Source organism: Suillus subalutaceus (genome assembly GCF_016647625.1).
Source record: "Suillus subalutaceus strain FC151 chromosome Unknown DFJ58scaffold_155, whole genome shotgun sequence".
NCBI classification, from domain to species: Eukaryota; Fungi; Basidiomycota; class Agaricomycetes; order Boletales; family Suillaceae; genus Suillus; species Suillus subalutaceus.
In genome coordinates this window covers 42477-57778 of record NW_024540404.1, presented here as the reverse complement: position 1 = coordinate 57778, position 15302 = coordinate 42477, and the positions used below count along the sequence as shown (strand labels likewise).

The 15302-nt window shown below is 47.5% G+C and overlaps 4 protein-coding genes across 4 annotated transcripts; 3 read left to right on the top strand and 1 right to left on the bottom strand.

Annotated features, from left to right (window-relative positions):
• Window positions 1–132: 132 nt before the first annotated feature.
• DFJ58DRAFT_860902 (laccase) lies at window positions 133–2962 on the bottom strand. Its single transcript, XM_041394032.1, has 12 exons — window positions 2410–2962; window positions 2310–2361; window positions 2191–2259; window positions 1988–2137; window positions 1850–1925; window positions 1770–1797; window positions 993–1719; window positions 919–939; window positions 723–871; window positions 647–670; window positions 532–596; window positions 133–481 (listed from the first exon to the last, which is right to left on the bottom strand). The coding sequence occupies exons 1-12, from the start codon at window positions 2571–2573 to the stop codon at window positions 345–347; spliced, it is 1662 nt and encodes a 553-aa protein (XP_041238248.1). The 5' UTR covers window positions 2574–2962; the 3' UTR covers window positions 133–344.
• A 1716-nt stretch (window positions 2963–4678) lies between these two features.
• Window positions 4679–5359, top strand: DFJ58DRAFT_860895 (uncharacterized protein; the record flags this gene model as incomplete). The annotated part of the gene is made up of 1 exon (XM_041394031.1): window positions 4679–5359. The coding sequence occupies one exon, from the start codon at window positions 4679–4681 to the stop codon at window positions 5357–5359; it is 681 nt and encodes a 226-aa protein (XP_041238247.1).
• A 2020-nt stretch (window positions 5360–7379) lies between these two features.
• DFJ58DRAFT_122682 (uncharacterized protein) lies at window positions 7380–8870 on the top strand. The gene is made up of 4 exons (XM_041378737.1): window positions 7380–7755; window positions 7811–7924; window positions 7991–8074; window positions 8126–8870. Exons 1-4 carry the CDS (start codon window positions 7591–7593, stop codon window positions 8735–8737), a joined length of 975 nt encoding a protein of 324 aa, XP_041238246.1. The 5' UTR covers window positions 7380–7590; the 3' UTR covers window positions 8738–8870.
• Window positions 8871–8975: 105 nt separating this feature from the next.
• On the top strand, window positions 8976–14965 carry DFJ58DRAFT_860892 (P-loop containing nucleoside triphosphate hydrolase protein; the record flags this gene model as incomplete). Its single annotated transcript, XM_041394030.1, is given in 29 exon segments — window positions 8976–9182; window positions 9233–9756; window positions 9807–10059; window positions 10110–10310; window positions 10358–10548; window positions 10603–10702; window positions 10758–10791; window positions 10845–10963; window positions 11013–11147; window positions 11196–11419; window positions 11470–11549; window positions 11598–11667; window positions 11765–11842; window positions 11895–11953; window positions 12015–12192; window positions 12247–12462; window positions 12482–12782; window positions 12833–12891; window positions 12952–13131; window positions 13182–13527; window positions 13578–13735; window positions 13787–13850; window positions 13904–13957; window positions 14007–14097; window positions 14152–14270; window positions 14326–14476; window positions 14585–14675; window positions 14727–14784; window positions 14840–14965. The coding sequence occupies 29 exon segments, from the start codon at window positions 8976–8978 to the stop codon at window positions 14963–14965; spliced, it is 4467 nt and encodes a 1488-aa protein (XP_041238245.1).
• Between the last annotated feature and the right edge of the window lie 337 nt (window positions 14966–15302).

Here is a 15302-nt window from a genome sequence, read left to right as displayed (position 1 = left end):
AACGCCATATAAACTTGGTGTCTATCTTCCTGTCCTCACGCATTGTTTTTCACTTCAGAGAGAAAAATATATGAATTTTCACCGGCCTCCGAAGTTTGCTCCATAGAACGAGCAGTCCCTTGTATCAGGTACCCGTAGTCATGCATTCATGACGTACTAAAGTATATTTAAGGCTGGAGCCAGTAAGCTCTAGTCTGCTCTACTAAGGCTAGTACATAGTAAGGTATAAATAGTACCGGGAAGTTATTTATAGCGGTACCTATAATAGGGAAAAACCTGCAAGAGATTGGCCCGCATTACATCAATTTGTCTTGCCCCCGAGATTAGGACGTTTACTACTGTATCTAATTATAAGGGAGTCGTTCTGGCGGGAAAAGGATTGTGGTAATATTAGCTGCTTCTTCATAGGACTTGCGACCTCCACCCCCCAACTGTGAGGGTGATAGAGAGTCAAAGATCGGACATAACTCATGCCATTCTTCTGTAAAGCGGTTCAGCCATGGAAGTACAGATTTTTCACATATGACCTACGTGGCACGGTGTTCAAGTGTGCGGCGGTATCTGAGGGACTTTCCGCCATTACCACGGCAAAACCGCTAGATTTGAGGATTAGCTATGTCTTTGATGAAGACGTACAAAAACTTACGCATCGAGGTGCCAGTCAATGTGACTTTTAGTTTTGAGTTAGTACTACTTTGACAACTCAATAAAATGATGCATACCAATGCAAGTACCAGGGACCAGAATTGTCGGTCGTCCATCGGATCACCATTTGTTCCCCTCTGCTGCCAGCGCTCACCACATCGCGGCGAACGGGATTCACATAATTGAAGTCTTTGCTGCCTGCGCTCTGTACGACATCGAAGGCATGCTAATGATCATCAGTACCAGCCTGCGACCATGCCGTAGCAAACTTACCCCATGAATATGTATGGGATGCTGGTATAATGTATATCAAGCAAATGAGCGTTAAAGGAAGGGAACATACGTACGGGTCCACCTGCACCGCTAGTTGACAATGTCAACTCCACCACTTTATTAGCCTCTAGAACTATGACACTCCCATTTGGAAGCAGCTGAGATGGCTCGCTAGCTCCGCTGAGAATTTGGAGCAGAACTGGAACGGTGGGTGGATTGTATTGGACATCATTGACGTAGAATAATCCGCCTTTGCTGGTCACCGAGAGGTTGAGGTTGATGTCTGCCTTCCCATACTCTGGAATGCCAGGAGCACCGGGATTGATCAGCGCATGCAAGTCTGTTTCTTTCAATGGGGTCGCAGATGTAGTATTGACCGTAGTCGGATCGACATTCGGGGCGCCTTGGTACCGCAGGATTGCAGAGTTCGTTCCTCCCGCGTAGGACGCATTTACCAGATTAGGAAGACTGCGTACCCAGTAGTTATCCACCAGCTTATCAGCTACCAGAACCACGGAGTAGCGCTGACCCGCGAAAATACGGAGCTCATCTACTACCAGGGGTGCGGTCAGCTGTCCATCCGCTTCGATGACGGTTAAGTTGTGGCCATCAATGGAAAAATGATAGTTGGGGTCGCACGACGTTGAAACAAGGCGCATGCGATAACGCTTTCCTTGCTCGACACTGATCACAGCGAGTTCAGACATGGGTCCGCCAGCATATCGGCCCAGTCCATTGATGAGCGTGGAGTTGGCGGTTGTACCTATGATGTTGCGCAAAACCGGGGCCACAACGTGATACCTAGTGACACTACATTGAGCAGGCAGATTATCGACATACATAACACTCACCAGTCGGACAGTGTGATTACGGTACTCGCTAGCAACAACATGATGGTCAGAGGATAAATATAAACCAGCTGTTTGCTCACCATTGTCAACATCGTACATATATGCCAAAGGGTCCTGGGGATCATAGATTACCAGGGGTCCTCTCAGACCATCACACTGTTACACAAGTCAGTCCTCTACTGCATGCGCAAAGTTCGAGCGATACTTTCATATTGGACGGAATAATGACTATGATACCAGAAGGTGCCTGCCTGGTTCGGAGCGGAGAAAGAGTGTAAAAAAGAGTGGTTTTGCGCAATGGGGCATTGTGTGACGAAGGATGTTCCATCGGCATAATTCGTCCCATTCTCAAAGAGACCGTGCCAGTGCTGCAGAAAACAAAGGTTGATCAATGACAACATGGATAATGAATGATGCTTACGACACTGGTACTCAGGAACATCGATTCGTCCTTGAGCTCGTTGACCACCTCGATGGCAAAGTCATCTCCCTAATGTGAGGTGAGCACTGATACACGAAAGGAGGTCGACGGATGTTCACCTTCTGAGCTGCAATCAAAGGTCCAGGGAATATGCCGTTAACTAAAGTTGCTCTATCTAAAATCAGCAGTGAGCTTTGAGTGCCGTTGCAATAGACTCACGAGCGTTCGAAGCCATCAGGAGCGATGAACTTATTACCTATGGTCATTCTAGTTTTTGGACCAAGCACTGCTGGCTGAGATAATGGGTAGGACTGCGAGCGAGATACAATCGATGCAGCGTTAATCGATGAAACAAGAGAAACGAGTAAGAGAAGAATAAACATCGTGAATATTTAAAATAGGTAGTACTCTCTTCACCCAGGAGAGTACTAGCGGGATGCAGGATGCAGGATAAGATTATGATGAGGGAACACATACCTCTCGCAGCTTTTATCTCGCAGTGGTAAATAGCCTTGCGTGTTTTCCGATTCAAAGCTGTTGTTATCTCTATCGATTTTCCTGGCTTGTGATTATGCCGAAAACAGTTATCGATCACCTCCAGTGCCTTGGACATCTGAACGCCAATAGTGTAGTGCCCATGTAGTTAGCAACTACTATCTGCCGACGTGTTGGGGAATGGTAACGTAACACAAACAATCAGACATGAACCAACTCAGACAGCCAGAACAGCCAACTGAGCTCGCTTGTCACATAGCAGTGCTATTAGTGCTAGGTTGCCACAACAGTTCGAGGCAACTCTTCAAGTACAGCCTGAGGAAGAGAATGCAGATGACTAGTGACCCCTTGACAGGCATGCCATGCGAGGGAATCGGACTAGAATTTGTGTGAAAGGAATGGTCATGGATTGTAAGGAAGCCGAGCGCTGACCTGTCCATGTTTCTTGCCACTGATCAAAGTATACTATATCGATGTTAGTCGCTCTGTGTTAGGCAACGTGTATAATTATAATGATCATCTTGACAAGATCGGTGACATAGCGGGGGGCACCACGCCGGCCGCCAACCGATACTGTCACTGAGAAGGAAAAGCGTGAAGGATGTACTGGCTCCTCAAAGCGCGGATGAGGCAGTGATCAGGCGGGATCCAGGAACGGAGTGTGAATATGCTACACCTACTTGGTGGCCGTGCATTACATAACGATCAAGAGGTTGCGGTCCTACTAATACGGATCAGCATCGGCTGAAGTCACAAGTACTTGTTTATTGTCCGTCGGGGCGATACCCTACGTCTACTGTATCAGTACTCTATTTGATGTTTCAGAATGGTGGGTCTTGTACAACGGTCCTGGTCGACGTTAACAGTGATAGGGTAATGGTTACAGTGATGATGGATTGCGCTGCCTTCGCTAACCCTCGTGCCTTTCTCTTTTCTTTGGGCGGCGATACCGCGTCTCTGATTCAGATTCTAGACCAACTTCAATCTCCTTGTGGTGCTGATGGCTAAATATGACTGAGATGCAGATACACACTGTATCAGCTATCTGCGACAGAAGTCGTCATGCGCATCGCCAATAAGGAGACGTGGCTTAATAGGATGGCCGCCGCATTGAGGGATGAACTAGTGGCTGAAGTACTGTGCACTAAACGCTCAGGTGTCAGGCTCGGCACATAATTTTGAAAGGAGACAGCTGGCAAAGTTTAATGACGGGGCGGTTGCGGCAATCATTGAGGGTTGTGCGGCCACTATTGAATTGTGGAACTCGGTCGGGTTGAAGTGACCATAAATGATTCATAGCGATGGAGTCTGAAAGTGTGCTCACGGCTGCAGCGGCGTAGCGAGCTATGGCAGTGACTCAAACTGTGATGATGGTATCATGGGTGGAACTGCTCACAGGCAGGCGGTCGAGTTATTATTATCTCTGAAAGTCGGGCTGAAACGACCATAACTGGCTAGTAAAAGCTAGAAAAATGGAGCCTCGGCGGCCGTAAAGTGTCTGGCTGAGCCAAAGCGACTCTTCAACTCCCATCATCCTTCTTCAAGCTTTGCACTCACCGCTCTTTAATACTCCGTGACCAGCCTGGCTTATAATACACCACGGACAAGTCGAGTGGCGAAGCCAGGCTGGTTGACTTCGGAGAAATCTGGCAGAGGAGTTTGAATTTTAGCAGGTGCCGGTGCCGGGTGGCACTCAATCGAGTCTTAGCAGTACTATTATGGTACGCGCAATCGGCAGCCCCCAGAAGTCGGCACTTTCACAAAACTCGTGTTTCCAGCTACCTAAACACAAAATTCTTTACATAGACATCATTCTCTCTCTAACACAACTCAATACGAGGTCAAACGAATACATTTGAAGCAGAATTGAATGAGATAGCTGAAAGTGCCGAAGTCACGCAGAAATGTCACCTGCCGATATATGCCGTGACGGAGTTTCAATACTGCACACACCAGTGCCTTGCCAGTGCCGACTGGTGCTGTGCTGCTGGTCATGGGGCTAGAGCAGCGTGAAAAGGATAAGGCCGACGCGGAGAAGCAGGCCAAAAAGAAGACAGAAGATGAAGCGCGCCACACTCAGATCGAACGCGATATCGAGTCGAAGACGTTTGATGCACTCTCAACACTCCGGCGCAAGGATGATCATTTTATCGCACTTGCTGGCGCTCTCAAGATTTCAAGAGACGGAACGGTTGAGGAACTCAGGACTAGACTCAAAGAGTTTCTTGCTGATGCCGCAAATCAGCACTTTGCCTACAATCCACGTTTTGCTGCGCTCTTCCAGACGGGAAAAACGCGTTCGAAGAATAAGAATTTAGCCACTGCGTCATCGACAGGACAGGCTAGTAGTGGCGCCTCGCAAGACAATGACGCTACCTCATCCAACACTTCCGGTACTCATTTTTTCACCCCACCTGCCAGTGCACATTCTTTTAATCCATATTATCCTCCACACTTTACTAACCAGCCATATTTTCATCAATTCTATGCTAATCCAGCTCTCCGCGCACCATCTTACTCTACAACGCAACATAATAATTCATCCGGCGGTCCCATTGCGTCATCATCAAACTTGGACAGACAACCTCAGCATCCTTACAACACACACAGTCTCCCTACACATCCCCCTCAATTATACAACTACGGTACTAATCATGGTCACCCTCGTACTTAGATTCTACTAGTATATACTGTACTTGCTTGCTCACGCCGAATACTAACTCACTTCCTTGCGCTCCTGCTTGACTGCCGAGCTGACTTTGAAACTGGCTCAGTAACATGTCGTGCAGGCTGTATGCTATGTTAACCTCAAACCATGAGTTTTATCATCAATTCTGTCCCACCTTTGTCGTGTGTTTCTCTAGAAGCTGTCCACAATCTACCAGTGGACTTTACGAGCGGCCTTTCGACGAAACAAAGCCAGCAAACTCTCGAAGCTTTCGCACAACTTGACTTTATTTCGCGAGGAACACAACATCCTACATTATTTCAATTCAAATGCATGATATCATTACTTGCCGCAAGAAATGTGATGCTCCGAGCTGCGACAGGCTAGTAGTTCGGGTGTGACGTCTTTTGACGACATGCGAAAAATGACCTTAGAGGTCTCCATCTCGGCATCAACCTCATCGGTAAGTCGTACTAGTCAGTAACTATTGCGATCGTAAAATGATGCGAAGTTGCTCGCTCGCTTGCTTGTCAGCATCCAACAGATTGAGAAATTGCACAAAGGCCTTGCTTCAAGAAATGCTTCTCTTCAAGGTACCATGGAGGCTTTGTGTGGGATAGAGTATAACATGAGTCCGTGGCCGTCATCCAAAGTCCACGATGGATTTTTAGAACGGCCAGGATTTGTCTTGGTCCAGGCTCGAAGGATTGACGATCCAAATCAAAGGCTCGACAGGTTGCTGGTATTGGGGCATGGGTGGCTGGAATACATTAAATGGTATCATTTTATTATGCTATTCGATGTTCAGTACTGCTACTGGATGCGCTATGCTATTTGAGAGGCATACAGTACTTTGTACGATGTGAAGTTTTCTTTGAACGAAGGGCTTGTTCAAGTTGTTGATCAACACACTGTACAAAAACGGGGATTACATAGAGGCTGAGCCGACGTGAGTAGTGAGACTGGTTACGAGTCTAACTAGGTCTAACTCCGTTGCGCAATCAATAGTTGAATCAATTTTACGCTAAGGTCTTGCGGTGATTAGGCAAGCGGAGTTCCCCAGCTCCATGACTCGGACAAGCTTTATTGCGAACCGAGAGACATAAATACATGACACGGCAGTAAACCGAAATAGACGTGAGGCTCGAATGAGCAATGAAACTAGTCTAGCAGGCAGAAAGAGAAAGACACGAGTGACAGAGGCACGATGGACATGCTAAAGGGCTAATCTTTTTTTACGGTTTTGTACCTCGTTTTGTACCTTGTTTTGTGGTCTTGGCGCCAGTAGTATGCAGAGTCGTGAACAGGATTGTGAACGGGAAAGATGCCGAGCTAGAGTTGTCGAGAAATCATGTGAGCTGAGAGGGTCGTATATGCGACGTGTCCGAGTTTGATGGCGCGCGAACTGAGCCATGTAGTAGAGCATTTAGTAAGAACGCAATGACGCATGTTGGCGTATATTAATACTTATTAGATTCATCTGAAGAACACCGACCTGCTGCCTGGATAAGATCTGGGGCCATTCCCGCAATAGCCAGAGCTGTTGCACCCACAGCTCTCATTGAGTGACCTGACATTGCAGATCCGCAATGTTCCCGTAATCGCCGCAGGAACCAACTACACCTTGTTGGTATCGGACCCGCGCTTGTCAACCACAGCGCAGGCCGAAATGGAAATGCAGTATCGCGGCACGCAAAATAGCATCGCAATAATGGTAGTGGGTCAAGTCCAGTTATAGAATCCGACAAAATGAGGATGGTTGTACCAGTCCCAAAACTATCGTGTTTCTGGTAAGGCAGGGTGTATGAACAGATGGTGCTCAGGGGACAAGTGTGGGACGTGCAGAAAACGGATCACGTCAGTTAGACACTTTATATATTATACTTGGTTACAGTTAACCCCGATTTATCAACATATCATAGCGAAATTAATTATTCAAGCAATATTATTGGTTGCTACACTGCGCGGAAGGGATCGGCCCGGTGTAGGGATGAAAATACCTTCGGGAGTGCCATCAGTAGTATTTTTAACGCTCATCATGTAGGACTATGCTCAGGCTAAAAGTGATCAGTGATTTATCACCCTTGCTGAGCTACAAACTCTGGATTCGTAGACGACGTTCAATCTTGAAGTTCATCGGAGGCTGACCTGGGCTGAAACCGACCCATGGTCTGTATTTAACTCTCAATGATGAACAGTCCACCTCCCTTATACCATTCCCAGTCGATCATAGTGTCATGTCCACAACGGACATTGCATACCGTCTTATCCTTACAGTAATCAGTCTTATTACATTTAGAATCCTCCGTTACACCGCCGAGTACCAGTGGAAGCGGGGTGTCAGCCCTGACAGACCCGTCGGGGCCAAGTCCTTGACAGTTTGTAGAGAAACACAGTACAAGGTCAGCGATATTGATGAACTACACTTCTACTAATCCTTGACCATTACTCGAACAGTTCCCTGATCTCATCAGCCAAGGGGAAATTTACGAGAGTATCATACTTTACTACTCATCGAGATGGCATGTGTACCAGAAGGGGCGCTATCCAGGATCGCTGACGGTCTTCACGGTATGTTGTTTGACCTTTTGTCTCTCATTGTTCGTTTTTGAGGCCTTCTTCCTTGTCTACTTTTAGTCGAGTGAATCTCGTTGCGTTGGCAATTTATACGTGTCGAAGAGCCTGAAATTTTTCAAGGGAATTCTTCGTGTTCCCGGCTTGGTATGCTCAAGTCATTATGTTCCTTGGCGTATTATCACGATCTATGAGTAGCCGCGTTATCCAACAACAGCACACGGAATGAGTCTCATCAAATATGCACCTTTGTTTCCACGTTTGGCCTCCCAGCTACCCTGGAGCTCTCGTCATCCTGAAAATGTTTCGAGCGTATGCAAAGCTACCCTAAGGAGAAGAGAGTATGTCAATATACTTGCAAAAAGTGCAATCAGGCGCAAAGTGAAAGAATCGCAAGTACGCCACGGCAGTATCGGCCCGATATGCCGTCCGGTCTCAAGTCCGAACAGCCAAAAGACACACGACCTTCGCAAAGCTCTCGTGAAGACACTAGGAGCTAGCGCATTGAAGAGGCAGTCACTCGTGATCAAGGAGAAAGAAGCATCCCACACCTCGAAGAAAGTCCGTATGGAGTGCCGCACGCGTTTGGCCCTCGGAGAGAATCTGTCGATCAAGAACCTCGCTTCTGCTGCCGCTGCGAGAAAGGCGCCTGCAGCATCTTTTCTGCCTGATCGAAGTTCGCCATCCCGAATCCATTCTGTACAGCCGAAGACGCGTTATCAGAGCCAGAAGCTGAGTCGTCGCAGTTTATTTCACCTCGGACCGGAAGACGCTGTTCCAAGTTCCTGCCCCGCTATAGTCTTTATGTAAATATCCATGCTTTTAAACTTTGCATGCTTATGCACATGAGTCAGCTTCTGCCAATTAATGTCATCGTGACCACGCAAGTTGTTTCAGTCAGCCAATTAAGATGTACGTACAAATTTGTAATCGGACACTCAGGCTAGTCATGATAATTTGTGAGAAGTGATGGGACCTATTGCGGGTCCGGGAGTGTATTATATATATTCCGCTCAGATTTCGCCATTGATTGTTATCGTCGCACCTTATGGCGTCTTGTCGGGACGTTGAAGGATGGCACATCATATCACAGCTTCGTGAACTTGATTTCACTCTTTGCTTCGAAGAAGGCGTCATTTTGACATCTCTTCTTGCTCTACTACTACTGTCAGCGACATGCAGAATTTGGGCCTTGAGATATCTTCCGTCTCGTGACATCTCACGGAAAAGTCGCTGGAGACTGTGGGCGAAGCTGGTGCATTCCAATGGTTTTCTGTGTCTACCTGGTACTAACTTGGCGGGCAGACTTTGTTGGGACTGGCCATTGTCGCGTCTTGCTTCAACCTCTTCGTCGTCTTGTCACTCAAGCAAACAGCATCGGTCGTATGGCCTCACGTACTCGAACCGCTCGCGCTGCTTGCGTCTTGGATACTCACTCGACTGAACCACCGTCGGACACGGTCATCATCAACCATTCTCCTATTATTTTGGCCTTGTTACACCGTCGGCCTCGCAATATGGACTAGATCGTTCACGCAGGACGAAATTTCAAAAGGACTCTTCGTGGTTCTTTCGAAGTGGGCCGTCGAACTTTTTTCTTTCCCGGCATACGTGCTGGAGTGCGTCTCCCCTGACGATTCGGTCAACGATAATACGGAGAGCCCAGTGGTCACGGCCAATGTGTATAGTATCTGGTCATTTGCGTGGTTGACGCCATTGATGCAGAAAGGTTCAAAGGAGTTCATTACGGAAAATGATTTACCTGCTTTGCTTCCCCGTGACGAGTCAGAGAATCTTGGAAATGATCTGCAGAGCGCTCTGGATAAACAGTGAGTGCAATGTTTATAAAAAGGTTTTTCTCTGTCCGACCGACTTGCAGCTCGTCCGTATGGCTCGCATTGTTCCTATCATATGGTGGGCCGTATATGGGTGCTGCATTCTTGAAACTCTTACAGGACAGTCTCGCATTCCTGCAACCTCAACTTCTTCGATGGCTCCTGGCATATATCTCGAACTATCAGAGCACCAAAGGTGCAGCTAACATCCTTGTTGGTCCGAGCCCTCTCGAGGGCTATATCGTTGCTATCATTATGTTTGTGACATCCATGGCGCAAAGTGTTGTTCTCCACCAGGTAATTCGGCCAATGTGATCGTGTCCACGGTACTAACCAAAACATAACAGTACTTCCAAATCTGTTTCGAGACAGGCATGCGTGTCCGCGCTGGTTTGGTGACTGCTATCTACAAAAAATCTCTCGTGCTTTCTAGCGATGAGCGAGGGAGTCGAGCATCTGGAGATATTGTCAACTTGATGTCCGTCGATGCGACCAGGCTACAGGACCTATGCACCTATGGTCTGATCGCGATTTCTGGACCATTCCAGGTAGGGCAGATTATACTCCATAATAACCAGGCTCACGCTGTCGTCAGGTTACACTGGCTTTTGTATCGTTGTACAACCTTCTCGGATGGTCGGCTTTTGTCGGAGTTGCGATCATGATATTCTCTGTTCCGCTAAATACGACGATCGCAAGGATGCTGAAGAAGATGCAGGAACAACAAATGAAGAACCGCGATAAGCGAACCAGGCTAATGAGCGAGCTTTTGGCCAATATTAAAAGGTACGTCAGCCTCATGCACGCAAAGAATTTCATTAACGATCGTCGTTCGTGCAGTATCAAACTTTATGCATGGGAATATGCATTCATCCGCCGCGTTCTGCACGTGCGCAATGATTTGGAACTGAAGATGCTGAAGAAAATTGGCATTGCAACGGTGCGCATCGATTTTCAGACAGAGTAACTCGTGTTCATCCTTGCACATTCATTAGGCTCTCAATACGACGCTTTTCGGAGGCATTCCTCGTGTGTACCCTGCCTTTGACTAGTTGCTCACAACTAACGAGCATATCACTCAGTAATTGTGGCATTTAGTTCTTTTGCCACTGCATCTGTGTTCTCGTCGCGACCACTCACAGCCGACGTCATCTTCCCTGCGATCTCGCTGTTCATGCTCCTCCAGTTCCCACTTGCGATGGTGAGTAAGAGTTGCATTGCAACCTCAGCAATCATTGACCATGTCACAGTTCAGTCAAGTCACGTCAAACATCATTGAGGCACTTGTGTCCGTCAAACGTCTATCAGGTTTCCTGCACGCTGAGGAGCTGCAACAAAATGCCCTTGTGAAGGCGCAGAAAGAGAGTCTGAATGTTGGTGATGAGGTTAGCAATTCTCTAGCTACTTGATGATCATTCTCACATTTGTGATAGGTACTTTCAATCAAAGGCGGCGAATTCCAATGGAACAAACAAGATATTTCAGCTGCTCTGGAAGATGTCAACTTGACGGTGCATAAGGGGGAGCTAGTGGGTGTGCTCGGTCGTGTGGGCAGCGGGAAGAGTAGCTTGCTGTCAGCGATTATCGGAGACATGCGAAAGACAGAGGGTGAGGTGGCTTTGTTCGGCAATGTAGCATATGCTGCTCAGAATCCTTGGTACGTTGTATATGCGGCACTTTCTAGCATGTTCGCTTACAGGCGAACAGGATTCTTTCTGCGACGGTTCGAGATAACATCCTTTTTTCGCACGAGTACGATGAGGTGTTCTATGATCTTGTTATTGAAGGTATGTACATGATCAGTTGTGTGAGATTGGGACTGACCTTCTCTACAGCTTGTGCTTTGAAGCCCGACCTAGAGCTTCTCTCGCAAGGTGATCTGACGGAGGTCGGCGAAAAGGGTATGTTTTTTCCCATCCGTTTGGCGACCCAATAATGTTCATGGTGTCCGTTTTATAGGCATTACTGTAAGTACTTCGGCATAATAAAGTATCTGTCAAAGGCAAATGGTCTCTCAGCTCAGCGGTGGCCAACGTGCTCGTGTCGGGCTTGCTCGTGCGATTTATGCTCGTGCAGATCTGTAAGTGTCTTCTTTTCGTACACGATGTGCTGCTGACGCATGCGTCCTGCAGGGTTCTTCTTGATGATGTTTTAGCTGCTGTTGATTCCCATGTTGCCCGGCATGTGTTTGGTGAGTGAAAGCATCTGGTCTCACAGACTGACTCCTTTAAATAACAATACTATGTAAACAGATCATGTCATTGGTCCTCAAGGCTTGCTCGCAACTAAAGCGCGCATTCTTGTCACTAACAGCATCTCGTATCTCAAGTATTTCGATCAACTTGTTTACCTGCGCCGCGGTATTATCTTGGAGAGTGGCTCGTACAATGAGTTGATGTCGAATTCGGATAGTGAAGTACGCAAGCTTGTGTGGGTATATTTCGATCTATGATGTTTGGCGCAATCTAATTGAATCGATGATAGTCACGGTCACGCCGCGAGCGGTTCTAGCTCTGGAATGGCCACACCTGGACGGTCCAGTGGCATGGCCACTCCCACCACAAGCGATGGGGACGGGGAGATGCAAGCCACCCTTGTTGGAGAGCTTGAAAGCGTATCAGAGAAGGTATCACGTAAAGGAAGTTTCAAAAAAAGCCGTCCTCGCTGCACCGCCCAAGCTGCGCGACGTCTCTTCCGATGGTATCACGAAGGAGCACAGTGAACAGGGCCGCGTCAAGATGGAAGTGTACTCGCAGTACCTCCATGCAGCATCGAGAAAGGGGTTCCTGTTCTTTGTACTTGCTACGGTCCTGCAGCAGGCGGTATCTGTCATGTCGACCGTAATGCTCAAGCTCTGGGGCGAGCACAACCGTGAGACGGGTGCCAACGCGGGATTGACTGACAAGTATTTCCTTGGATATGGATTCTTTATTTTGGTGGCCATTTCCTTGAACGCATGTGCTGCGCTTCTGATTTGGGTTTTCTGCTCGCTTCGGAGCTCAAAGTACCTTCATGATTCGGTTGGTGTTACTTCCAAATATCGATGAAATGTTTTTCATTGATTTTTCAGATGCTGCATTCGGTCATGCGTGCGCCTCTCAGCTTTTTTGAGACAACGCCATCGGGACGGTACGTCATATCTGTAAGTGTGGAATGGTTTCTTTGAGATCGAACAATCTCTTGTTGCAGTATTTTGAACTTGTTTTCTCGCGACACATATGTTGTCGATCAAATCCTGGCGCGAGTGATTCAAAATCTGATACGCACGAGCACGGGCTGCGCTTCCATTATATTGGTCATCGGGTTCAGCTTCCCGCCCTTCTTGATCGCTGTCGTTCCTCTGGCGTGGTTCTACTCCAGGATCACTACGTATGAATGACCTTGTTCTTCTCACACTATCATCCTGACAATATTGATAGGTACTATCTTGCGACGTCGCGTGAACTCAAGCGCCTAGATGCGGTGTCCCGCTCACCCATCTTTGCGTGGTTCTCGGAATCCTTGGCTGGACTTTCCACTATCCGGGCCTATGACCAACAATCCGTTTTCATTGCGAACAACGCGCGCCGCATTGATCGCAACCAGGTGTGCTACCTCCCTAGTATTGCCGTAAACCGTTGGCTTGCAATAAGATTGGAGTTTGTTGGAGGAGTAATTCTCTTCGTCGCAGCTGTTTTGGCTGTCTCTGCCGTTGTGACCAGCGACGTTGATGCGGGTTTGGTCGGTCTAGTTTTGTCGTATGCTTTGAACACGACAGGTTCACTGGTGTGTGGCTTTTCCTCCGTCCCGAGGTATTGGTAACTAAGCGGCCGCAGAACTGGTTCGTCCGTTCCGCAAGTGAAGTAGAACAGAACGTGGTTAGCGTCGAACGTATCGTGCACTATGCGAAAGACCTTGAGCATGAAGCTCCTTATGAGATCCCCGAGGATAAACCTGCCTCTGAGTGGCCTACAGCTGGGGAAGTCGAATTCCGGTGAGTTCGTGTCGCTGTGTGCACGAAATTGTGTTGAACTTGTTTGATTAGGGAGTACTCGGCACGGTATCGGCCTGGGCTTGATCTAGTCCTCAAGGATATTTCCATGACCATAGTCAGTCATTCCGCTAGCTTTCCCATAATGTATGCTGACTTCAGATGCTCCAGAAACCCAGAGAGAAAATTGGAATATGTGGCCGAACTGGAGCAGGGAAATCATCGGTAAGATATTTGCTGTTTTTGTTTTTGGACTGTATCGATACTTTTGCAGCTTCTTCTCGCACTATTCCGGATCATCGAGCCTGCGTCTGGAACTATCTTCATTGACAAAGTAGACATTACCAAACTTGGCCTCCATGACTGTACGTCTTCTCTAAATTTTCCGTATAGGCACCCTTTGATCAACCCACAATCAGTGCGTTCCGCAATATCCATTGTTCCTCAAAGCCCAGATTTGTTCGAGGGCACATTGCGAGAGAACATCGACCCTGCTGGCGAGCATCAGGACGTTGACATATGGACTGCTCTGGAACATGTACGTCTTTGAAATGTGCTTGCGCTTCTGATGCTTACTAACGACGCTTGTGCAGGCCCATCTCAAGGCATATATTGAATCACTTCCTGGGGGACTAGATGCTCCGGTTCAGGAGGCTGGATCATCGCTTTCAGCAGGTCAGAGACAGCTCTTGTGTTTCGCGAGGGCGCTCTTGCGCAAGGTACGCGCGTTTGTTTTAGTCGATTGTAATGTTTCGTCGCTAACACTCCCTAGACTAAAGTACTCGTCCTCGACGAAGGTGTGTATGAGCAATGTCTTATTCTTCTGCAAGGCTAATGTGCATGATGCTGTAGCAACATCTGCAGTTGATCTAGATACCGACCGAGCGATTCAAGAAATCATCCGGGGTCCAATCTTCCGTGATGTGACCATTCTAACCATTGCGTATGTCATGTCCATCATCGATGACTAGTGCCAATAATGATGAACCTATAGGCACCGCTTAAACACGATTATGGAGTCTGATAGGGTTCTGGTTCTAGATGCTGGAAAGGTAAGAAAACTCCAATACCGTTCATTCATAATGTGTTGTTGATTGGGAAATTTAGATTGCAGAATTTGATACGCCAAAGGAGTTACTGGAGAACAAGGGTTCTATGTTCCGCTCTATGGCGATGGAGGCTGGTCTAGTTCAAGTCCAGCTTGATGATGCAGAAGAGAACCCACAGGTGTGAATATATACAATCATGAACGACATTTCTTGTGCCCCGAGATGTCTGTTTAGAAGAAATATGACGTTATAACTATGTATATCACTAGATATCCATGTTCCTGCTCTAGATCTTGTCTTTCTCTGTCAACTATTTAATTGTGGGACTCGACGATGAAGTTGGGGTGACCCGATACTCGCCTCGCAATGTACCACAGAAGCAGCAGATGAAAGCAGGGTGGCTTTGCTACTACCGGTACCTGATGCCCCCCAGAAGAGTAGAATCGAAAGAGGTTGAAAGTGAAATAATTATTTTCGTTTCTCAATTGAAATTAGGACTCCTAGTGACAAAAGGTGTTTGA